The sequence below is a fragment of the Gavia stellata genome, chromosome 2 (assembly GCF_030936135.1).
Source record: "Gavia stellata isolate bGavSte3 chromosome 2, bGavSte3.hap2, whole genome shotgun sequence".
Classification (NCBI taxonomy): domain Eukaryota; kingdom Metazoa; phylum Chordata; class Aves; order Gaviiformes; family Gaviidae; genus Gavia; species Gavia stellata.
Genome location: NC_082595.1, coordinates 42,374,214 through 42,398,804, shown reverse-complemented (window position 1 = coordinate 42,398,804; position 24,591 = coordinate 42,374,214). Strand labels below are relative to the sequence as shown.

Genomic DNA, 24,591 nt, shown 5'->3' with positions numbered 1-24,591 from the left:
AATGGACGTTGAGATGACTCAAAATCTTCATGGTAAATTGCAAGTGAACTTTAAAAATTTGATTTGGCAAAGATAGTACATGTTTGGTGTGTTACAGTATGATAATCAGTAGCTGTCTGAAGAGGTGATCAGCAGTTCTTCAGCAGAGAAAGGTCAAGGAATATAGCACAAGCTACTTTTGTAAATATGCTGGAACATAACTATTCTCAGGCAGATAGCTGTCAAGTTTTGTCTTCTATATGAAACCAGAACCGGAGCAATTGGTTTTGTGCACATGGGCAATAATAGAATAGTGTTTCTCTTTATGAAGAGGAGAAGTAGCTCTGCTCACTTCAGGACAAGGTGTCAGGATATCTGGAGGCTGATCAAAGCTCTGCCTATCACTCCCTGTGTGACTCTGGGAGCACCCTTTTAATCACTGCCCCTCACTGTGAAAATGTATTACATGCAAAATTATGGTGAAGCTTAATTCATTCATTGCTTGTGAATGCTTTGAAATCTTGAAATCTGCAGTAATAATTTTTTCTAATTCAGCTCTTCTTTCCAGTATTTTAAACCAAAATAAAAAGCTAGAAAAGAACATTATAATGAGCAAGTATAATCTTTTGCGTATCAAACACCCGACAATTCCTGAATTCTGCAGTTTGATTTGGAGGTTGATCCTATGCAATGTGCTTTGGTCCTAATGCAATAAAATGTGCATGAATCCATTTAAGCATGAACCTTATAGCGATTGCCTATCTGCTTAAAGCAAGCATGTGCCCAAACACTTTTTGGATTGAAGTCTAAGTACTTGGAAACCAGTACGTGTAATCCTTGGAAGGTGTTCTCATATAGCAAATTCCAACTCTAACTTCATATAACATCTTCAGCTTTGGGGCGTCTCCCCACAGAAGCAGAGGAAGTCCTCATTCACACTTCCAGCTATATCAGACTACATAATTAAAGATTATACCCTTCCCTTTAAAGGATCTTTTATGCAAGTCAACGTATTTATCTTTAAGGAAAAACATGAGCTTGAGATTATAACATCTAACTTTATTTCACATTCTGAAGCTTCCAGAGTGCTTGCAAAACATTAATTTCAGATGTTGTTTAAACCAGTAGTTAGGTATCTGACAGCCATACTGGTTATGCACCAAACAATCTGTGGTTTTGATCTCCCTAATCCAGGGGACCTAAAAGAATGTTTTGTATCCAGTACAGATTTCAGGAGGAGAAAAATACAGTACATTTAAGCTTCCCTTTCTACATTGTTTACTAAATATAGTGTAATACAAGTAATAATAAGCTGTGGAAAGTTCTACTGTAATGTAATATGCATTTACAATCCAGGAGTAAAAATTTACTCGGCTAAAACGATTTCACTCTCAAGGAACGAGCAGTTTTGGCCAGATGGGTACAAACTGTAGGCCATGTTGTCTCTTCAAACAGTCTGCCAAACTCAATAAGCAATGGGAGCAGGCTTGAATTCTGCTTTTTGTAGGCACATTAGAATAGGTGGCATCACCTGTTCTAGAGCTAGGACACTGTGAACACACTTGTGCATCCAATGAAGTTCACCAGTCTCAGTAAGACTCTAAATGAAAAAAATATTATTAATGAATGAAATAACACAACCTTCTTTCGCCAGAGGACTATTGTCCTTAGCCTACGACCAGCCAAATGTGGTTTTGCAGTCTTATCAGCAAGTCCTTGGTGTACTAGAACCCATAGTGTCTGCAGTGAAATGCTCTGTAAACTCTGTAAATAGTTCTTTTTCTAGTAATGAGATATATCTCTCCAGAAGGGAAAATGTTGCACACTAAAAATAAAACAATGAAAGCCAGTCAGTAAATACATGCAAAATAATTTGCCTTTACAATAAGGAATACTTGTGGTTTACAGTAAGTAACGCTTGTAAGCTCAATGTCTGTAGTAATATTTGCAAATGGGGTGGTATCAGGCTGGAAGATTGCAGTTCAGAGATCAGCATCAGTGCTTTCTGAGGGATGCTGAGCTTGGCAAAGGGATGCATACTGCCAGTCTCCTCTCCAAAAGCCTGGAAAGTAAGATGCTAAGCATTTTGCCTGTTCTCAAAAGCTGCTGAATCTTTGTCCCTCCCAGAAGAGAGATGGGGACTTGTTCTCTCTGCAGAAGTGCAGGACCAGTCCCCTCAGGATCAGGAGTCCTGCAGCTGGTAGTTGTCCAGCCCTTTTAGGAACAACAGGTTTGTTTTAAGTGAGGAGTAGGACTGCTCCTCTACTTGTGGAAATTCTTTAGCCTTTATTTGAACATGAAGTATTTAACAGGAAACTGATACAATAAGACTTAAATCAGGCCCCATTTTTCTGTGCTATTTCCAAATCCTGGACTTCTCACGTCAGTGCAATTAGTGTCTACTAAGCCAGGGGTTAGCTTGACATGATACATGTATAGGAGTCAAGAATATAGGTTAACCTCAGATAATATTCAATCTTTATCTTCATATTCCAGCTAATTGTACAATCCCAGTATTCAGCCATAGATGTCTAAAATCTTGCTTTAGTGACAGACAAGATTTCAGTGAATAATTTGCCAGGAAGAATTAAACGTTGGTACAATTTGAGAAAAACAATTTGAAATAAGGAAATGAGTAATCCCATAGCAAAACAGGAAACGTAATTAAAAAAATAGTTGTCATTCATGCTGCTTATCTTGATAACCAGAACTAGAAAAATGAAACATGAGGACTTCTGCTGCCATGCAGCCTTACTGGGTATTAAAATGTGACTACCTGTTCTGCTGGCTACAGACAGAAAATTCTTTATAATTGTTACCATGCATTTAGTATGTTGTTCAAAACTTCTCTCTGCATGAAGCTTTGTATACTTCAACATTTTTCCCACACTCTGGGGAATTTTATATAAGCAGCTCTAACATGGAATCTTTTAAGATCCTCTACAATCAGCAGAACAGGAGGCCTATGACCACAGCCAGGACTGTGACTTTAAATCCTGTACAAGATCAGCGTGTAAGGTTCCTCAGGCAGAAGCTGTTCTGTGGGTATAGGAAGAAGGTGGGTAATGGGAGGTGTTCTCTGAAAAATTGACATCCTTGGGAAAACACGTAAAACCAAAACTGTTTTTTTTTTTTTTAAAAAAAAGGAAACAGAATAGTGAAATTTGCAGAAAAGTGATTATCAGTAATCTGTAACATGATCTGTTTCTTCAAGAAATGAACTGGTTTTTATGTGGCAGCATTTTGTCTCCTTTAAAGTAAAGATACAATCGATGGGTTACGATTAAAGGTACAACACTATAAATATGCAAGCATATGACAGAGCAGTAAATTAGAGCCAGCAGTGCAAAGATAAGTGATCCCTTGGACAGTGGGATATTGCGCTCTAAGAAATCGCCACTACCCGCCTCTTGGCAATGTATGACCCCTCCGCAACGGCAGCCAAAGACTTCTCAGAGGTCTTCATCCATCACGCACAGAAAATTGTTGAGATGATTGAGGTTCCTCCTAAAATGCACATGCATGTTTGGAGCAAGGACCTAGCTCAGGAGTCTGGGAAAGCTTTTATGATGGTTTCATAAGCAGGAGGGGGGGTTTGTGTGGAGTGGCAGATGCGGAGGCTGTTGTTAGACCAGTGGAATTCAGGTCGACTTAAGCTGTTGGTGGTGCTTCCCACAAGGGTTGTGGTGGTATTTGTGGGAGTGAGGGTGATCAGCTGACTGTTCGTCTCCACGGGAAGGGGAGGACACTGCAGGAAAGGGTGGAAGGTGGACGCACGGAAGCTTGACTTCCTGGGGAAAGAGTTCGCTTGCTCCAAGGAGGCTTGCCGCTGGAAGGTAAGGCTGGCCAGGCTGAGGTTGCTCCGACGTTCGCAGCTGCTGTTGCGGTAAAATCCAGTCCTGCCGGTAGTGTGGCCATGGGAGGAGGGTCTGGACCGACGGCCAAAGGCTGAGGAGCTTCCCTGGGAAATGTGGGCGCTAGCTCTGCGACGGGACAAGCACGTGAACAACGCCCAGATGATCCCTCCAATCACCAGTCCAACCACCATGGACACTGTGAAGGCTATTGTTATCTGCTCTGAAATACAGCAAAAATACACAGCAAAGTTATTTCCTTAATTCTGAAGGATTTTCCAGCCAGAAAAGGAATTGAAGATGGCAGCCTCCTTAAAAGATGAACAAACCCTAAGAACTTTGTATGTAATGCATGAACTTTATAACACAAACACAGCAGTTCAGATTGCTCTCGCTAGATCGTGGTTTTTCTTTAATTTGCATAAATCAACAACATCCAGAAAGTAGCTTGCATTTAATACCAGTTTCTGTACCAATGCAAGTGAAAAGTCTGTACTCTCTCCCAGAATCAGCCACCCACCAGCCCCAAGGTGTGTTATAACACTGCCAAGCATTTGCTTCTATGGGCAATATGGGGTGTGGATTTATGCAGACCTGTTGTTCTGTTTATAGACATTTATGTTCTATGTGTACGTGTTTGCAAACACCTGTTACAACAGTGATGTAGCTTCTGCCATGTTCTTAATGGAGTAAGCCTTGTATTTATTACAACATGAGAACTCGTCCCAGCCTTTTACTGCTGAGTAACAGATACTTTAAATCCCCGTAGTAATTAATGTAAATTACTATATCCTAAATGATTATGGTCAGAGATAACCATTAGTAATACTAAGTCGCTTGAATACTTCCCACCCCCAATGCCCAATTTAAAAATGCATTAATCTGCCATTTAGAAAAATAAATTTCTAGCTCTTTTATAAATGCTTTCAAGAATTAAGAGATCTCAAAACAAAAAAGAGCATGGCTAGGATTGTTTTGTCCCCCACAAGGTTTCACAGTGTGGAGGAATAATATTTTTTCCTTGTGTATTTCTAAGAATAGGACAGTTACTTCAGAAAACTTCACTTACTGTTGCAACTGAGCACTAGCTTTATTGCTGCTCTAAAAAGTTTGGAGATACGTTTGTAATCCTGGATCAGGCCTGTAATGAATGCAAAACCTTTACAGATCCCCTCAAAATTCGAGAAGGGATTGGATCTCAAACAATAAGGACTATGTTGACTACTGGTGGAGCAAAGAGGGAATAAGTGAAAAAGAGCCATGGGACAGCTTGAAACATATTTATTCTGTCTGTGCTGTGTTATCATGTTCGTGAAGCATTTCTGTTAAAAAGCAAATTGTATTCATTAGATACAGAAAGGTGAGTAACTTCTATAGCGTACGGAAGCGCAGGCCAGCTAATGCTGTATCTGGCTGATCACCGTAACAGAAGGTAGTAACTCCAGGACTGGGATGCAGATGTTAGAGCCCAAAAACAGCAAGATGAGACTAGGTTAGAAATTTTCTTGCAAGATGACAGCTGCTAAAGAGTTTCCCCTGAGTTTATTGTGCTGTACAAACATTTGTTTCCAGAACCCAAAATAATGACACTGAGGCCGAGCTGTGGGAATTAGCCAAAGCAGGTGCTGGAGAGGCAAAGAGAGCAAGTGGCCTGAGGGACAGCTATGGAGAGCAACCAGCACACAGGGGAGGGAGAGGAGAGGTGCCAGGCACGGCGAGCGGGACCGGCTTGCAGAGGTATCCCAGTATGCACCAACAGATACCTTTGCTTGGTGTCTAGCAAGGCTTAAACTTAGGGCAGGTCACCTAAGTGAGGCGCTTTCCTTCCAGCAGGGAAGACTTAAAAGATTATTGGTCTAATTGCACTTCAAGAATTAGTTATTATTACCTTCCTTATCTACCTTCTTACTTTTCTCCCTTCAGTGAAAAATTGTGTGATTCATACTTGCAGTTGGGGAAAATTAGCTCCTGAGCACCAGAAAGTTTAGCATAAAATTTTTGCAGGTCTTTGGGTGGGGACTCTAAGCAGTATTAAATTTGGACCCAGCCCCTGCTGTTGCCCACCAAATCCTGTCCGAGGGGCAATATATTCACCCTATGTGCCTTTGCAGGTGTGATTCTAGACAGGACCAACATTATAATGAATTATAATGACATCACCTCGGCTTTCAGATAGGTTTCTAACCATTATCCTTTTCAAATGGGAAAATAAAGCAAAAACCGGAGAGGATAAATCATGGGATATTGTTGCAGAGCACTGCTCCAGTTTGGGAATGCTTTGCTGTCCTTTTGTTCAGAGGCGGACTAGGCTTGTCCCTAAAATACAATTTTTCTTTAAGCCCTCATTTTTACAACTAAGAGACTCTTGACTGGGCATGCTAAAGTCAAAGGGTGATTGTCTGGTCTGCTTTTTGCAAGAACCCACAGGCAGCATCCTGCACTGCAACTCCTGGCTGTAGATCAGAGCTCCGTCACCGTAAGCAGCCTTCTGACAAACTCATCATGATTCTGCCCTTTATAAAACATCTTCAGAGACACAGCATGCCTTACTGTGCCCATTTTGGTCAGGAATAGCCTATTATGCCTTTTTAATGGATTGAATACATCCTGTTACTGCAAGTTCCTACTAATACTCCCGAAGGTGGGAAGGGAGAGCCAGGACTTGGCCACCTCCAATTGAGTACATCCCAGGGAGTGTTCTAAAGACAGCACTTCCGAAGCACTAGAGCTTCAGTCTGAGTAGCCCTACTGCTGTCCCTGCATGGCTATGGAAAAGCGGAGCAAGAACTAATCCTTTCTTAGGCTGATTTCTCTTGCACCTTGGCTGGAATGCTAGTTATGTTATTATATTTTGAGACTGCCAAGGGATCCCCCAGGCACAGGACTCTGCTGCCACCTGATACTCCTGCTCCTGTTTGGGCTCTCAGCTCCAGCAGGCAGGAGAAGGGGATCTCTGCAAGGCTTGAGCGTAAGCAGAGGCACAACAAGACGCACAAGTGTTCCTGGCTCTGGGGTTGCCATGCACCATGGTGAGGATTTGTCCCTGCATCCCTCTAGCCATAATTTTCGCCACCTGCACAATCAAATCAGCATTTCACACTGTTAAAAGCAGAGGAAGGAATTGACAAAAGTATCGAGTGCAGCTCTTCAGTCCTTCCCACGTGCTGTTCCCCTGTGCTGGAGGTACAGCACAAACAATTATCCCTTTGGATAATGTCTTCATTTTCTTTAACTTATTTGGTTCTTTTATTTTTCTACCTCTATATATGAATGTAAAAATAGAGGGTCAAATTATTCCCTGGGGAAACTCAGCTATTGCAGTTGCCATCTAGTACCCCAAATGCTCTCATTTCAAATTGGACCTACATTTAATCCTTCTGGTTCTTATTACAGAAATCTCACTAGACCCATTTGTTACAGACACTTTATTCTTTCTATTCCCAGACTCTCCCTGACTTCAGTGGGAACTGTGGGTCACACTAATAGGCCGAACTTGCTTTTTGTTGACTCCCTACAGAGAATGAATTTCACTGAAATGTAATTCAGTTCTAAAAACTTATGTTGAAGAATTGTAAATCTATGCCCATTGATTTCCTCTTTAGAACGTCCAGCGATCACAGCCCTGAGGTACATTAGAGGAAATACTAACCAAACAGAGGAAAAGATCAAAGGCAGAGTGGGACTTGCTGCACCTGGGATTTTGAGGGGAACAGCTGGCTTTCACAGAGTTGTTTTTCTCTTCCTTAATCTGGGCAGTGCCAGGACAGAACTAGCCTTTCAGGAGAGTCAGAGCAATACTGACAAGAAGTGCCTCCCAAGGAGCCATTATAGTATCTTACATTTTCCTGAGAACTATGCATGTCATTCTGTCCTCTGCTTTTAAAGAAAAAAAATAATTTGGAGGTAAAGTAGGGATGCTGACAATAACAATAACTCCCCAGGTGCCTGTCCCCTAAATATGTTTTGATCTGTATGTTTCTCAGGCAGCTCACACTGCCTACTTTATTTGGTTATGCCACAACTGAAAAGATTTGGTACCCCGTCTCAGTCAATTTTCTCCACTCTCACCTCTAACACCAGCTGTGGTGAAGGACAAAGGTTTTTTTCAACAATGCAGGACAGATTTTGAGGTATAAAGCCGGAAATAAAATGATATAAGGGAACGAAGCAACTGAATACCTTAGCTACATTACCTTTCTTATCTATGGTACTTTCAATATGTCCATGCTAAGAATTTTGGAGGTTCAGAACCCACAGTAACACCTGTGACTTCTGGATGTTACCCCCAGATCTGAATACCAAGCCAGCACGCGTCCGTCAGCCCGACATCTATCCAGATCAGGCAATTCCTTCCGAAGTCTATTTCCTCCTCTCTCATTTCTGCATGCAGTGTTAAGCAAATGCAGTGCTATAGGTTTGTACAGGGGATTATTGTCTCCGCTATGCAAAGCTTTTTCTTGGTTGTTGCAGCTTTCTTTGAGGCTTTTATAACTTTCCATGAACAGTATATGTAAAGTGTTAGTATGTATCGTATCAAGTTGATAGCCTCTAGCAAGTCCTTAACACTCTATGGAATCCACACAGGAGAAATTTGGACACGTTATTAGTAAAGATGATAAGGTGCTTTTCCTAGTTATGGCCCTGAAACAAGTTCTTCCCATCCAGCCTGGACATCAGTAGCAAGGCCAACCAAAGGGGGCTCATACCAATCTATAAGTCTTCTGAGAAGTGGACTACGTTCTCTCCTTCATCAGCCTAGGGTATGCTTCACAAAAAATTAGCAACACGGTCCCTACCTAGACTTGTCAGTCCCTAGATAAACCAAACTCTTCATAAAATAGATTTGCTTTTTGTGATGGAAGATCCTGCCTCTATCATGGAGCTTAGCTGGATCCTTGCAGATATACTGAGGTCAATCTCTTATTTCTGCGAGGCTTTCATTTTCCTTTCATGTGCATGGACCACATCAAATAGCAAGACATCCCTTTGAATTAAAAACACATTTGCATTGAGGATTCATTTGAATTTCAGTCTGGATTTTGTTCCACTAGAATGTAAGTGTTTTCCCAAGAATCTCCCTCTTGCCCTCAGCTCTGGCTGTGACAGGCTGGAACAGCATTTTTCTCCCCGAACTCAGGAAATCCTTGGGACTTGCATCTTTCCTGTAGCCTTATGATAAATTCTCCAAGATGTAAAGTCAAGGTGGGCACAAGATATTCCTTGCCCTATGCTCACAACATATAAATTTGTAAACTTTTCAGCTGGCCAAGTATATGAAGTAGATACTTTCAAAATCATGTAAGCAGCAGCTTCAATGAGAGCCTCTCAGAGCAAGAACCAGGGCGGGGCGGGGGAAGAGGAGACAAAGTACTGAGTACAAAGGAAAGAGAAATGGAGAAGCATCTTTTAGTCAGGCTGTGCACACATGACTTGAATTTGAACTGCATCTTTGCCAATAATAGCTAATAAAGCTAGTAAAGAGCCAGTTACCTTTCCAAGCATCTGTTCTGCTCATGCTATTGCTAAGCTCAAGGAGGCAGAAAACACCCATAGGGTAAGATGATACCTACACATTTGCTTTGATTTCTAGTGGGTGACTTTCAAATATTACAATCTTCTTTATGCTTTGGAGCTGTTAATTTTTTTGTTATTGCTTTATTAAAAGAGAAATAATTAAGTAGTTTTATCTTAAAGTTGTTTGAAGTGGTAAGGTAGCTTGTCAGTCAAGAATGGCATCATTCAGCATTCAAACTCAGCTTGCTATAGAGATGTTTTACTCGTATTATGTTAGAGCAAGATTCTGTTCATTTACTTCAGCAGCTGAGAGTAATTTCCCCATTTTTCTTTTCTTCCACCTGGCCAAAACTAGCATGAAGCATTGCGCACTTGACATGCAAACTTTATTCCATGTGGACTCCAGCAAGCTTGTATGCAGAACGTACAAGCTCGTTGATTTCAGCTGTATTAGCAATGAGAAGTTTCAGAACATACCACCATACTGTATAGTGGAAAAGAGCTATTTTTATAATTTCCATCCAATTCTTAGAATTGTAAATTTATTTCCATTTTAATTATTTCCTTCTCACATTTTTGTGAGCTCTCTTTCCTTATGCCATGTTATATGCCGGTGACTCAAAACTTGCCCAAGTAATTAAGCATTCCTGCCCCTACATGCACACACGCTTGTGCACACACACATTGCCTTGTCCCAAAGCTAAAAAGGCTTGACAACTGGTAGAGGGTTTGATCTCAGGTGTGGAGAAATCCAGCTCAGCCTCTGTTTCACCCTATATTTTTTTCTGAAATGAAAGCTCAGTGACAATAGCTGGTATAAAAACCATACAAACCAGTATGGGAATTCATACCTGAACATTGCACAGCTTAGCATAGAGCACCAGCTAGTGTATTAAAGCATGAATTGCATTTAAAAATGACAAATCCTGTAACCCGACTAATAAGAATTGTTCAGATGCTGTTTTGCAGGAGTCTCAGCGTCTCAGGTTTCAAGCGAGCTTCAGGTAAGTCATAAGCGGATATTCGTAACACAGCCTCATTTGTGCAAAACCAGACAGGAGCAGCCAGGGTCCATCAAAATTTCAACAAACTCACAGGATCTTCCTACAGCTGTAGCAAAGGTATACCTCTAAGCTGGACAGGCTGCAGCTACTCTTCCTCACGTGTCCTGGGCATCAAGTTTGGAAAGGAAGAACACCCCGGGCCCAGAAAGCCACCACTTTTTCCCACCGCAGAAGGTTTGAAGTGATTTGAACTACTTGAAATTTTATGCTGGTTCTACCAACTCCAAGAAAACTTAGTTTAAAGCTGGGGCTGGTATCAATAGCCAAATCCTGTGCTGCTGTTGTCATGCTGAGGTCAAAAAAGCAATTTCTCTGTATCTGACAAGTGTTGACATTACTATCTTCCCGATTTTTGTCACTAATTGTATTAGCAAAACAGCCTCTCATTAATCATTTGTAGGCAATCCATGATTCAACTGGGTGGGTGAATCAGTTGCTGTGTAATATCAACCAGCTGTGATCTTAGTCATGGCAAAAGTTTAGGAAAAGTCACACAAGACTCTTGTGGAAAGAGTGAGAGTGACAGGCTACAGCACACGGTGGTTCAGGTAGTTGTGACGTCCAGAAAACAAACAGACAAGGATGGTGGCATCTGGAAAACAGAATCTGGGGAAAAAAAGGTGAAAGAAAGCAGACTGTGCAAGACATGAGAACTAATAAACAAAATATGTAAGATAGTTAGGCTGTCAGAAATGTCAGTGCTCTGCATTCAGGCACAGCTTGCTAGAGGGATGCTTTATTTGGTCTGTGCTAGTGCGAGATTCTTTACTGCAGCAACAGAGGGCAATTCTCCCACTTTACCTAATAACTAAACAGGGTTTTTTATGTCCACTGCAGATCCAATAAAAGCTACTGGGTTTAAAACAGAGCAAAGGAAATTAAAAAATGTGTTCCTATCTCTGAGGACAGGTAAGAACTAGAATAGATAGTCCAGGTAGGTGGTGCATCTACCCCCACTAAAGGTATTAAAAACCAGTATCAGTCAAGAGCTGTTGTAATATAGTTAATCCTGTAGTCAAAAAAGAAGGTAGAACAGATGACAGCTCAAGGTCCATACTGGTGTTGCTTTGTGCAGTTTCTAAGACTTTCTTCGATCAGGTAAGCAAATAGGCTCCGGAAGCATCTGAAAAATTATTAAGTAAAATGACAAGGAAAAAAACCCTGCAATCTGTGCCCTTGCATTAACTCTCCGTTTGAAATGCAGAAGGGACGGCTGTTTATTGGAAGGTTAACTTCACAAACGAGTAACCTACCTAGGAACAAGCTTGCCCTCTGCTGGAAATTTATGCTAAAAATCTAAACAATATATAATATACCTTAATTCTAATAAAATAGGGTGTCAGAAAAAGCTAACAAGAATCATTCCAAATGAAAGATTACAGGGACGTTAATAGTACCTCAAAACTCAGAATTACATTGTCATAAACACTTAGGACCAGCATTTTGCAGAGGCTTTGAAAGTAAGGTAGACTGAGGCACAGCAAAAGTGTTCAGAAGCTTAGTGAAGTAAAGCTTGTGCAGTTTTGTGGCTTTGTGCAAATACCTGTGCTGATGGAGGAGAATGAGGCTATGTCTATTCTTAAATTCATATTTCTCACCATCCACAGTGATGTCCAGAATGATCTCCATGCACCAGAGTACATTTGCTGTGTTTACTAATACCGTGATTTGTTGTGATAAAAAGCCAGAAGAGTGGAATATGCCATCTCAATATCCCACAAACCATCTCAGAGTTAATGATGTTCCCTTGATATTACTGGCAGTTGATTTTTACTGGAATGATAAATAAAGAGTAATTGTAATAATCAGAAGGAAACATCTAAGATAGAGATGTCAGCATGTTTAATTTAATGCCTTTGGTATAACTATATAAAACCAAGGAAAGATTCCTTTATGCAGACAGAGATAGATACTTTGTTACCACGTGGTTTCATTTTGATTCCTAATGTATTACAGAGACAGTAATATAATTTTGATCTTTTCCGCATGTGCAGCAAACAATTCTCTGGCAAGGCATTCTTACCAACCTCACAAAACCAGAGCGTAGGCCTAAAGCTATATGGCCTCTGCATGAACCTAAATCAAACGGTAAATCACAATTTGCCACAGTGCAATATGGCATTATCATTATTACTTAATTGATAAGATTATTTTACAGAGCCTCAGAATAAAATAATTTCCTATATGAACAGAGCATGAGTGACTGGAGTGAAATTTTAATTTTAAGTAGGATTTCCTAAAATTCTTAAAATTAAGGAGGAAATACCAAAGTAGGTATGCTACATTTAAGAAAACAGATGATATCCAGGGTTAGAACAAAGCACAAGGTTTTCAGGTTACTAGGAAGACTGTAGGGTAAGGAATACATTGAAATCATCCTCAGTCCCACCACAGCAATTCTCTTGTCTGTGGTCTGAGAAGAGCCTGCCTGACCCAGACACAGCTTCAGGTGGATCTTGTCCTTACTGTGAGAACCCACAAAAAGCCAAGAAGTATTTGTACTGAAATTCCAAGTTTTATCAGAATATAAAGTAGAATATTTTAAAAGAGAGAAAACTCAGAGTGACAAGGCACACTCTGAGTACCTTGAGACACTAGCTATACTAGAAATAAAGACTGCATTTCAGCCTATAAACAGTGGTTCTCAATGCAGTGCTTTTCAGAAGTGCTGCAGTCTCTGCATGTTTGCCTCTGGGTCTCAAGTGTCTCTTTCCTTCACCTGAGAGACAGGACCTTGTTTCTGCTCCTTGCTTTTAGCATGTACATCATGTATTAACATAGACAAAATGAATGAAACAGATACGTACAACGTAGTGTCTTGGCAGAAGCTGAAGGAAATCTACTGAGGCCAAAACTGTAAAGTTTCTCAGAAATAGCCTCTTCTCACTCAGAAATATACTGCCTTTGAAATACTGCCACCAAGTATTCTGCTGACAGGTCTAACTTGTGTATTGCTTGTTCAAAAATAGCCATCAATGAAAATAGTGTTTAGTGTTCTATTTAGAGTCTCATTATTTTTTGAGATTGCTAAAAGTAGGCCCTTTTCAGGTGAAAATTAAGAAAGCTGTACAAAGTTGAATGATGGGAGGAAGAGGAGCTGTTTGTGAACTTCGCTGAATACCGATCTAAAGTATGCAATAAACAAGTATTCAAGGAGCAGGAAGAGGGATCTGTATTTAAATCAGGTTTTCCTACTTCTTTCACTGCAGTAATACCTGAGCTACATCCAGTAATGCAAAAAAATCTCCTGCTACATTTATCTTCCTCGGGGAACAGGTATAATAGTGAACATCTTGAGAATACAGAATTATGTTCATATGTGGTAGTACTGTACTCTTCAGTTAGCTATCTGCAGTTCAGAAATCTGAGCTTTCTTTCTCCCCGTACTTCCTGTGTGGTCATCAATCAGTTTCAGAGATTTCTCTTGTACCAAATATGTCTATGAATATCTATTTCAGTGTGGGCTAGGGGACCTAATTAAGTAGTACTCACAAGAATCTATGCAACCACAAGCTGATAAATGCTGGTATAATTTCTAAGTGAGATGATTACTGATGTGGAGTATTAGTCAACTCTTAATGACCTAGGACAGATGATCCAGGTTGAAGACTCAATGTGAGGTGGGACATTGGTGCTTATCCCACACGAGCCAGTGGTGTCTGGGAGGCTGTGTTTGCATCAGGCTGGTCCAAGTCCTACTTGCCTAGAGACTCTTGCACTTCTCAGTCAATAGAGCCATCAATGGTCTCCTTCTTCATTTATACTCTGCCTGCGTAACTTAGGCACCTTCCACAGAAGCCATGTGTCTGTTTGGTTGGCTCATCCTTCCATTATGCTGGGTAACTGAGAGATGGCATCAATATAGCATAATTTTTTAAAGCGAAGGGTTTAAAATTAACAGATGTCAGTTAAATGGTCAAATGTGCCGCAAGTGTGTGTTAAGATGCTGGACTGTGAATTCAAATGTCTCAAACAGGGAATTAATTTTCTTATGCAAATAAGATGCCAGAGAAGCAAGGCAGAGGCCTCTGCTGAGAAGCAGAAACTGCCCTGGCTGTTAGCTTCAGCAAGTATGTGTCAGAGCCCAAAGAAGCTTTTGCATTGCATTGAACCAACTATTTTTTTCTCCCCCAGTTATTTTGCTGAAAAATTCCTAGACTTTATTTCACAACAATGCTGTATATATCTGTATTTTTGATGGAGTTTTGGTTGAGGTTATTTAACAGATAAATCGTAAGTTACTATTGTCCCATTTTCAATACATGAAAAACAGACTCACATAAGTCTCTTTTCCATCTCCTCAAGTAGAAGGGGAATAAAATATGTTAGGAGAATAATTTAGGATTGCTTGGTGCAAACTTAACTACTATACAATAGATTTCAAAATATGAATAAGTACCTCTTATTAAATTTGTATAGGAAGTGAAGCTTCTACCTTGAAAAGCAGGGAAAAATGAAGTTGTCTGTACTAACTGTTATTGATAGTCTTTTCTGATTTTCTTTTTCTTCCCAGACAAAAGGATAGGGTTATGAAATGAAGATAATGTTACAAAGACAAAAGGGTGAGTCTTGAGTCTTGATTTTACTTTGTGCTTTTCTTTTGTGATTGCAGACATCTCATTCCATCTCTCTGCTTCAGATTAATCTTCTGCATGGGGGAGATGGCACCACTCACAGCCACTCATTTGGCTTACAAAGATTTTTGACTCCTGGTTAAATGAATTACGATGGTAAAATGGGAAGTTTTGTCTAAACACAGCGCATTTTCCTTCAACAGGTTCTACAAGAAGAACTGAGGAAGAACCATGGCACTCACGATTTGCTGAGACTAACTCATCTGAATATGAATCCTGCTAGGCTCTAGCAGTTGAGCATGCAGCTACAGGGGGACAAAGCACAGCACTAAGCTCCTTTTATTATGTGACACACCTGCCAACACATTCACTGGTGTGTTGCTTGGAAGAAGAAATATACCTCATCTGCTACAGATGAGATTTCTGTATTTGGTGGATAAATAAAGAATGATGCTTCTGGCAGCTCATGGCAGCTCATGATGCTCTGGCAGCACCACATACTCAGTCAACACAGTAGGTGTAATTGCAAAACGTGTATGTGCTGTGTGTTTGATTAATATTTAAATAATACTCTGAAGAAACTTTGCCTCTTCCTTCTACTAACTCAGATCTGTGTCCTTCCTGCTAAAGATGGTTAAGCATTTGATAAATCAATGGCTGTATGGGGGGACGGGGAAAGCAGGGAAGAAGCAGTAATTAGGGTGCAACAAAACACAGCCTGAGGATGACAGACTCACTTTAAAAGAATAATTTATATACAGCAAAGAAATCGTGCTCTGAATAGACAGAGTGCAAGAATAAGACTGGTCTCTTCTCTCCATGACATAGTTTGTCGCTTTCATCCAACTACAGTAATACACTTTCCTTTGGGCCTCCCAGAATAAGGGCAAGGAAGAAAACAGGCCCCTCATTAGTATCTACTTTTATCTCTCTGACAGGCCTGCCCATAAAATCTTGTAATGGATTTACATATTATCTTCCTGAATGTAAGGTCTGACTATACTAATGATATAATCCCCTTTGCTTCAGTAACGGAAGTGATAACTTTCACATGCTTGTCAAATCTTTTATTTAACTGATAGCAAAATAAGCATAATCATATTAAATTTGGAACAGTTTGATCATTCTGTTCCTTGAAAAGACAGTATATGATTTATCTGATAGATTTTTATGTAGAGTTTATACAAAAAAATAGTATTCTAGTAGTTGATACAAAATGGTACCTCCAAAAGCTAGCTGGAAAAGAAAACGCAGTGTAAGGCTAAGACACAGTTCTGTCTCCTGAAGAAATCAGCATGGGCAGAGTATGCTTAGATTTGACAAATGACCTTGACTCCTCTCCCTGATGGAGCACAGAGGAAGTGCTGGCTTCCTGAAATAGTTTGGCACCAGCATAAGTAGCATTAGAAGGTGCAGTGCAGCATCTCTTGCCTGGCTGCTTCAGGCTCTCTGTAGAAATACTGGAAGACGATGAAGCACAGGGACACAGCCGCTCCATCAAACAGTACTGCCACATGCGTAAGAAATCCAGCTGAAAAGCTGCATACAAATCAGCCCTTCTCAAACACAGCTGAGGGGGAACAGAGACATAGTATATCCTGATGCCAAGAGGGGGAAGATGAGCAATGTCTTCCTTTTCAATTATATCACAAGTCCCAGATTTATTTCTTGTTTGGTTTAAGAATATTTCTGGAGGACTTCAGAGGAGGAGCCAGGGACACTGAGTGTTACAGAGCAATGAGATTTGCTGTCATGTTGCCACTGAAGGGCTGATCTTCAAACACAGTTGCTGCCATTGCTAATGCCTCACCATCACATGCTGTCTTTTATCTTCCTTCCATTAAAGCCACACCCTTGTTGCCATTTCTCTCAGTGTTAGCACTGTTTAGATGAAAGCTGTGGGCTGTTTGAGTCACTGACCTAGGCTGCTCTGCTGCTGCCTTGTGACACAGCCCAAGTCAGCTCACACTGTGGTCAGGGGAGCTGGAAACGGGAAGATCTTCTGGTGACCTTGACCTGCTAGATAGGAAAATAACCCTCTTCCTTGTAGAGATCTTAACAGGTTCAGGCAGAGAAAAGGTGGTATGTGTAGGTCTCCCTTCCCAGCAGTCCTCAAGCTACCATGATCACTGGTGAAAAAACCAGTCTGCCTCAGTTTCTATACAGGTGAAGCTGAGTTTTACTGGTGTTGCCATTATTTGGTTTTGTCTGCGTACTATGTTCTCAGGGTCTGTCTCAGGTCCCAGTGTGTGGCATTTGTAAAAGACAAAATCAAAACTGGTCCTTGTCCTAAAAACTCTGTGGAAGCTGTATAGCATTTTCACAGTCCTGATTTCTGCAAATTCAGCATGCAGATGCATTGCAATTATTTTTCATCAATATAAAAAAAGTTACTTATTCAAGTGAAATCTTTGGTTAAGTAATCTGGACATCTGGCTTCACTATTAAATTTGTGGCATCGTGTAACAATTCACTGAGGAGCAGGAGGGAGAACCTGTAGGTACACTAGATTTAAGACTGGTAATAAGAAGGGAAACATTTTAAGGATGTAACATTACTGTAAAGATCTCATTGTCTTTCATAATGTTGTTTAAATGTGTCGTATTTTATATCTGTGTTGTACATCTGCTTCTCAGATAAATGTACTTGAAAGAACTCAGTGTGTTTACAGGAAGCATTTGAAAAACCAGAACCATCTTTCTGTCTGATTCTGTGTCACATTTTACCTCGTTGTCTTTCTCTTGACAACATTCCTATGAAGCAGCACAGGGAGGTTTTCTCTATTTTTCAAATAGGGACCTAAAACATGAAGGAACCATCTGTCCTATCTTCCAGAAACCCAACTAAAAATCTGCGTCCCAGTATGCTTATTTCCACAAATGTCTTTTGGGGGATCCAGCCTTCTCTAAGTTCAAGCTGACCATAGGAAAAAAAAACAATTCTAGTTTCTCAGTGAATTTCGGAAGGATCAATGTATTTTACTCCATGTTAGGATCCCTACCTCAGGAGTCTGAACACATTTTGAAGTTGATAAAAATTTTGTGCGGTGTTGACAGGTTTCTTTCACATGCCACTGACATATACTACAACCAATCAGTGAGGGCATTTGGATTATATGCTCTTCAAAACAAGCTCTTTTTCTACCGTCAGTAGATATACTTGGCTGTGAAATGGGAATGAAAGACAAGCTGCCCTTTGTTATTAGAGTTCATAAGGGTATGGAAAGGTAGCTTTAGAGTTGTACAACTTTTGCTTTTTTAAAGGCTCCAGCTTGAATAAGTATAGGAGAAAATATTAGTCAGAAGATGCAAGGTTAGGCAAGCAATAAAGAACTAGCAGGGCTCTAGAAAATCTGTAACAAACCTGGAAGTATGAGCCATTTATTTGATTGGAAAAGATAGGTGGGGAGCTGGAAGGAGGGTTTGTTCACATAGAGTTGGCTCTCATATTAACTCCATCATGACAGGGTCAGAATTCTGCTCAGTGTTTTGCGTCCTTTAATATCACATACCATGAGGTAAAGCCCTGAGTTGCAAGTCCTGAGTGATGGATCAGTATCCCTGATGAGTCAGAAGCCAGACTCTGAAATTCAAGTGTTAAGCAAACAGACTTGTTAAGGTAGCGCATGATAAAGCACTCTGGGAAGTCTGAGCAGGAAAGTTGTTGCTGTAGATGTAGTCAGTGTATGCTAGATGGGGAGATGCAGATTCAGTGTGAAGACTGCATTTTTATATATATACTTTAGATATATATATATTTTTATATATATATATATGGCCATCTGTGACATGGGAGAGGTATTAGTACAGGCTCCTGGCCAAAGAACTCAGATATATTCTTTCAGGTATGTTTGACTTCACCAAATCAATATGGACCATCTCTTCCTCTGTTAACATTTGCTGGGACCATTCTGCTCCTTTCCCTCTCACTCACCATGTATTGATGAATTTAGCTTGCTTTTAATTTTTATTCTTCTTGGGTAGTTTTATCTCTTGTTTGTACATAATTTTAACTAAATGCAAAAAGGCAATGGGGTTAAAGAAATTCAGAATTTACAAAGTCAGTTATCACAGGAATACAATTTTCATTTATTGTCTCCAGTAGTACTATGAATGGAGAACTGCATACTTAGTCACCAAAAACACAGTGTGGTGGTTTGGGTCATGGCAATAGTCATATTTGAGCACTGAAAGTCTCTGTCCTCATTTTCAGTCTCTGTTTTCTAAACAGGACAATGTCCTAGTACTTTGGATAAGCACTGGAAGGAATTATTCCCTGAAACACTAGAGCGGGACTGCATCATGAGGTTGGAAGAAAGCATTTTGCCTCTCTCTCTCTCTGTTCTCCCATTGGGGCTCCTTCCAAAACAGGAGCCTGTAAAGTCTGAAGTTGTCTGACTCCAGCAGAGTGATTTCAAAAGAAAGAAGTTCACTTGTTCACATTCCATTTCCAAACTCTTGCAGGCATCAGTGATCTAATCCAAAGACTCTGCAGAAAGACATTATATCTCCTGTGAAGACATTTATTCCTTGTACTATGAGCTCCTTATGATGTGTGATATCCTGCCAAGTATTGCACTTTTAAAATCACTGGGGTATTCCAAAACACAGAGAAGTGATGAAAAATACACCAACTGCAAGAAAAAATTCCAGTTATTGCAGTGTCTTCAATCACCTTGCTCTATTTTGGCTGATTGTCATGAATTAAAATGCCAGCCTCCAAACTAGGAAGAGTAGTAGCCCGGTAGAAGCTACCACTGCCACATCTGCTGTCAAGTGCTCCACAGCTGGCTCCAGACTGTAGCCTTTGTGCATCTACATCTCCAGCTGAGGCAGCTCCTGGAGTCTTTATTTGCTGCTGCTAAAGCTAGACCGGACGGGTACAGAGTGTGTGAAGAGGAGCAAAGGGAATGAGGAGAGACCACCCAGTGGGTATTCTGGAAATGCGCTGACACACTCATCAGAGTGGAAGCCAACAGGCTTAACCAGATCACCACACAGGTAGCCAAATGTTTCTTTTCTCACTTGCAAAGAACTGGACTGGATTTGCTGCTGTTGCTTCTACTCTGCCATGGCTACCACCCATGAAGGATCCCAGAAGAGAAATTAGGTGCCATGGCTGTCTAGGTTGGACTTTCCTGTGTTTGACAGCTGTGTTACTCTTCATGTTCACAAGTAGTATTTCCGTTCATAAAGAGAATGATGCAAAGTCCTTAGCCACCATTATTGCTACACCAGTAACAGGATACCACAACACAGTGTCAGACTTTAGAATATGCTCATACCTAATGATCATCTTTTCCAGCAGAGTATATAGTCCGACTCCTTTCAAGCAAATAGACACATTTTAATGAGGAGAGAAGACCAGTGGGTTGAGGGAGAAACAAGGCAAAATTTGCCATTATATTTAAAACCATGAGTACATTTGTAGCTTATAAAGTCAAGTGATAATGCTTAAAGAATGACTGCCAGACAGTTCACAGTCTTAAAATGCTGAAAGCAAGCTGATATGTGGCATTGTTTCCACACATTGGACAAATAACACCCTGGATTCTGATTCAAGAAAAGAAAAATTGTCCTTAATGTTTTTAAGGTATTAAATTGTAATGTTGCATTTTTAAATAGATACTTGAGTAAAACTAGACTGAAGTGTAGTCTAGGGATCTAAGTTTATGTTGATTAATATCTGCTTACACTTTTTCTCTCTGCTGCTGTCATATTGTTCAAATGTACTATTTAAATTAAATTTCCTGATCTAAAAGTATATTACTATCTGCACTGGAGAAATAGGATTGTCTCGAAGCCAGTTATTGTATTTAATTGTGTGCGACTGAAAATGCTTTTAGGAATTACAAGAAATGCAATCCTGGTTAAAATGGAAACATCTTTGCTCCCACTGTTAACTTACAAATCAAAATGAACTCGATAAAGACTATATTAAAACAGTAAAAAATGAGATTAGTAGTTGATGGATGGGTACCAAACCCTGAATTTCTCACTCAGCTATTGCCAAACCTCCTTTTGAAACCACCAATAAAAAAAAAAAATCCAGATTCTCTGTCTACAGTCCAGTGTGATACCAACAGTGTTGAATTTCAGCCGAGGCTGGCTTTAAGTGCTTCTCTTCCTACTTCTGCCAAAATACCATACTACGGATTCCCGTAGTATGTGCAGTGGGCTGCAAAGTAGGGTGACCAGAGGTTACATAGCTTCATAGAAGCTGGCACCTGAAAGAGATGAGCTCCTGCATCCTTGCAGTAGCTCAGACAACTTGTCTGAAACAGGCATGTTTGTCTACAAAGACTCTGCGCAACATCTATAGTAAGGAATAGCTCTAGCAAAGTGAGAATCGGAATCCCGATTTTGTGCTTGTGACACATTACACAGAGGATATTTGCTGACAGGGCCAGGAGCTCTATCATGAAACTCATGAATTTAAACCAGAAGAGGAGGTTAATATTCCTTTTTTATTTTTTTCCAGCAGAATTGATTTTAGGCCAGCAAAACTACTGGTTTGCTGTTTGTGTTTTATTCTGCTGCATAATTTAGCATTTCAAAAATACTGCAGAATGATGATGGTGAAGACTTAATTCAAAAGAAGAATTCCTGCAGGTTCTGCAGCTAAGCATGTTATTGACTGTCCAGGCTGTCACTGACTCTACATTGAGCTTGCAAAAAGGTGTGCCAATTTTTTTATATTATTATTTGTTAAGGTCTTTGCATGAATATAGAGAGAGGATTTAGACTACTTAGGCAATTCACTCAGCATGACATATCAAGGTGTGTATATCTTGTTTTTATCTACACAGCCTTATTCATGCACACTTCCACTAGCCTGGAGCAGCAGTAAAAAGATTTATATGTGCTTACACATAAATAAGCGGAGGACAGTTTAGTGTTTTCATTGTTTTAAAATTCTTAGAGTCACTTTTAAGATGCTATTGTGTGAAGTTACCATTGGAAACTGGACAGAGTAGGGAACCAGCTGTTAGACAATAGATGGTTTATAAAATTGTAAGAGATTAAGTGTCATTATGAATAGTTGCTTTAACAATTTCTACAGCATTTATTTTTTTCTGACAAAGTTAGTCCCTCTCAGCAAACCTTTGCATGCATGTTGAAGTTTGCACTTTGGCCAAGTCCATGAGAGCTGCTGAGAAGTCACAAATGCATGGAAAAGGATCTGCATCTTGGTAATGTATTCACACTCACAGCACTACGTGGTGGGTGGCTTAGAAAAACAGTAAAACAGCCTGTGAGCCATATCCTGAAAAATCACAGTTTCAAGTGCTGCATTCTCATTTAATAAAGAACTCCATTTTATTTATATCTGTTATGTGTAGTTTTATTTTTACCTCAGGTCATGTATCTCCAAGGATGTCAGAAAATACACTTCTATCATTTTAAGTGAAGTTTCCTCACAGTGAGCTTGTGTCAGTCATTGTCTTCTGACACAGACTATATAGTGTCCCTCCCTAGCTTACCACATATGATATACCTACAGGAAAGGAAGAGGAAATGCTATTAACTCTTCTAAAAATCTATGAGAAAAATAAGAAAAACCTAAGAGGTGTCTTCCCTTCCCAGGACCATGCAAGCTCCTCAGAAAAACCCAAGCTGTGAGGCTCATCTGCTGTCAGAGTGTAAGCAAAGGGGAGGTGATCAAGGCTGGGTGCAGTATCAGTCCCTGGCAAGCCAGGTGGGCAATGCTGGTGAAATTGCTCTTTCAGCAATAAGAGAGCTCTTGCGTGTCCTGCTCTGTGCTGTTAAATGCAGCTCTTGGTGTTGAAGGACTGGGGCTTGGCACACCCGGAGAAGTACCTTAAATGGAACGACAGAGTAACAGCAGTACCAGTGGGGCCAGCCGCATGCAATATGCAGTGGAATCTAAACGTTCACTTCTTAGGTACTTTTTTTGACTCTTCATGAAGATGGAGAACACCTTGCCCACAGTCTGAGCAGTATGGTTAATGAATCCTTAGAGTTTCATAGAACTTCGCTGTTTCTTGTGTATGTTTCCATGACAGTGAAGCAATGATTTACCTCAGAATAAAAGCAAATCTGCAGTAACAAGGGGCAGCACCTTTTACACAAGGATTCTTAAAGTACATGTTGATGAGAGCACTTTCATTTTTGTTCTGAAAGAGCCATTTTAGAATTACATGTAGTTCCACTCTACAAAAATGATAGTTATTCTTCAGACAACCTCGAGACAACAAGAGACTCTGAAACAGTAGTAACAGTATTTTTTCCTCAGTTAATCTGTAAGTATTTCTCAAAGACGTCCAGTATCTTTATCCTACTCTTTAGCTCAAGACACAAAAATGAAGTGAGTTGCTCATGGTGTCCAAGTAGGAAAATGTTTGTGTCACTGCAGGAAACATGTGGATGGCATTCAACAGATTCTTCTTTCTTATGCTAAGGAAATGAAGGAACGTCTTTAAATCTTCTTGTATAGTTATTTTCCACTCTTTTCCCAGGGCACTTCTATGCAACAAAAGTCCTATTTTGCTAATGCATATTATTTTTTAGTTTTAGATAGTGCACAGATTCTTGGAGGGGGTCATTGCTCAATAGCAATAATATCATAGACAAAACCAGATCATATGATTCATTCTAATGCCAAATGCTAATACATGTTAATGTTAAACATAGCAAGCAATAGAGCTTTTTGGAGGGAAAGGTTCTCCACGGCTGTTGCACAGAATCTTTTAGGATCAAGTCACTGAATCTAATTACCTTGAATTAATTCCAGTATAACACATACTTCCACCTCACACTCTATACGGTTCAGTTAATGAACCATTCCCAGGTTTGGGTGGAAGAAAACAGTCTTAATGGATAATAATCAAAATATACATCGAGAAAAAAGTAAGGAAAATCTGATCATGAGGCACCACAGCAAATTACAAATAATTTTTCATTCTGGAGGAGTAAGAGTTTATTCCCAATGTTGCAACACACTTAATTTTTGCTATTCCTTTTTCATCAGAAGATGAGACAGATCATGTCTGCTGTGTAGGTACATCCATTAAACGGTTGAGAATGTCTACTGATCTGAAACATACTGAAGTCAATAGACACTTTTTCAACTCACTTCAGTAATGAACTTTGTCAAACAATCAATTCTGCCCTGGCAGTTCCTGCTGGTTTGATTGGTTTATAAACATGATAAAGCTTTGTCAAAGAAACATTTGGAAAACAATCTTTTGCACTGCAAGAAATACAAGATCTATGCATTACTTTTTGCTTCCAACATGAAGCTTGAAAGTATCTAGATGTATTTTTTAAGGCAATCACCAGTGAATCTCAGCATCTACTTTAACGATATTCTAGAAAAAGAAACAAAATCCTTACCCCAAAACTTTGGTGGCCATGTGATTGGAGAGTAAGTACTGTTTCTATCCATAACATCCAAATAACAAATATAGAATGGTATGTCCACAGAGGAGCAATGGGTTTCTGAACGTTTGAGATTTAGCAGTAGAAGCAATGCTTTTGTGCTGCCAGGGAACTGTGTTGTTTGCCTGAAAGGAAATGGATGTATCACATTTCCTGCTTGTGGACTCGAATTAGCAAGTGCTCGTCTTATCTTGGAACACCACAT

General features: G+C 40.0%; 1 protein-coding gene across 2 annotated transcripts; it reads right to left on the bottom strand.

The window, feature by feature from the left end:
* Positions 1–1,017: 1,017 nt before the first annotated feature.
* MYCT1 (MYC target 1) lies at positions 1,018–24,591 on the bottom strand. 2 transcript variants are annotated; one of them, XM_059835074.1, is made up of 2 exons: positions 24,342–24,591; positions 1,018–4,056 (listed from the first exon to the last, which is right to left on the bottom strand). In XM_059835074.1, exons 1-2 carry the CDS (start codon positions 24,589–24,591, stop codon positions 3,524–3,526), a joined length of 783 nt encoding a protein of 260 aa, XP_059691057.1. In that variant the 3' UTR covers positions 1,018–3,523. The 2 variants fall into 2 exon arrangements, with proteins under 2 accessions (XP_059691057.1, XP_059691062.1); XM_059835079.1 differs by having other exon boundaries at positions 1,018–4,051; positions 24,342–24,430.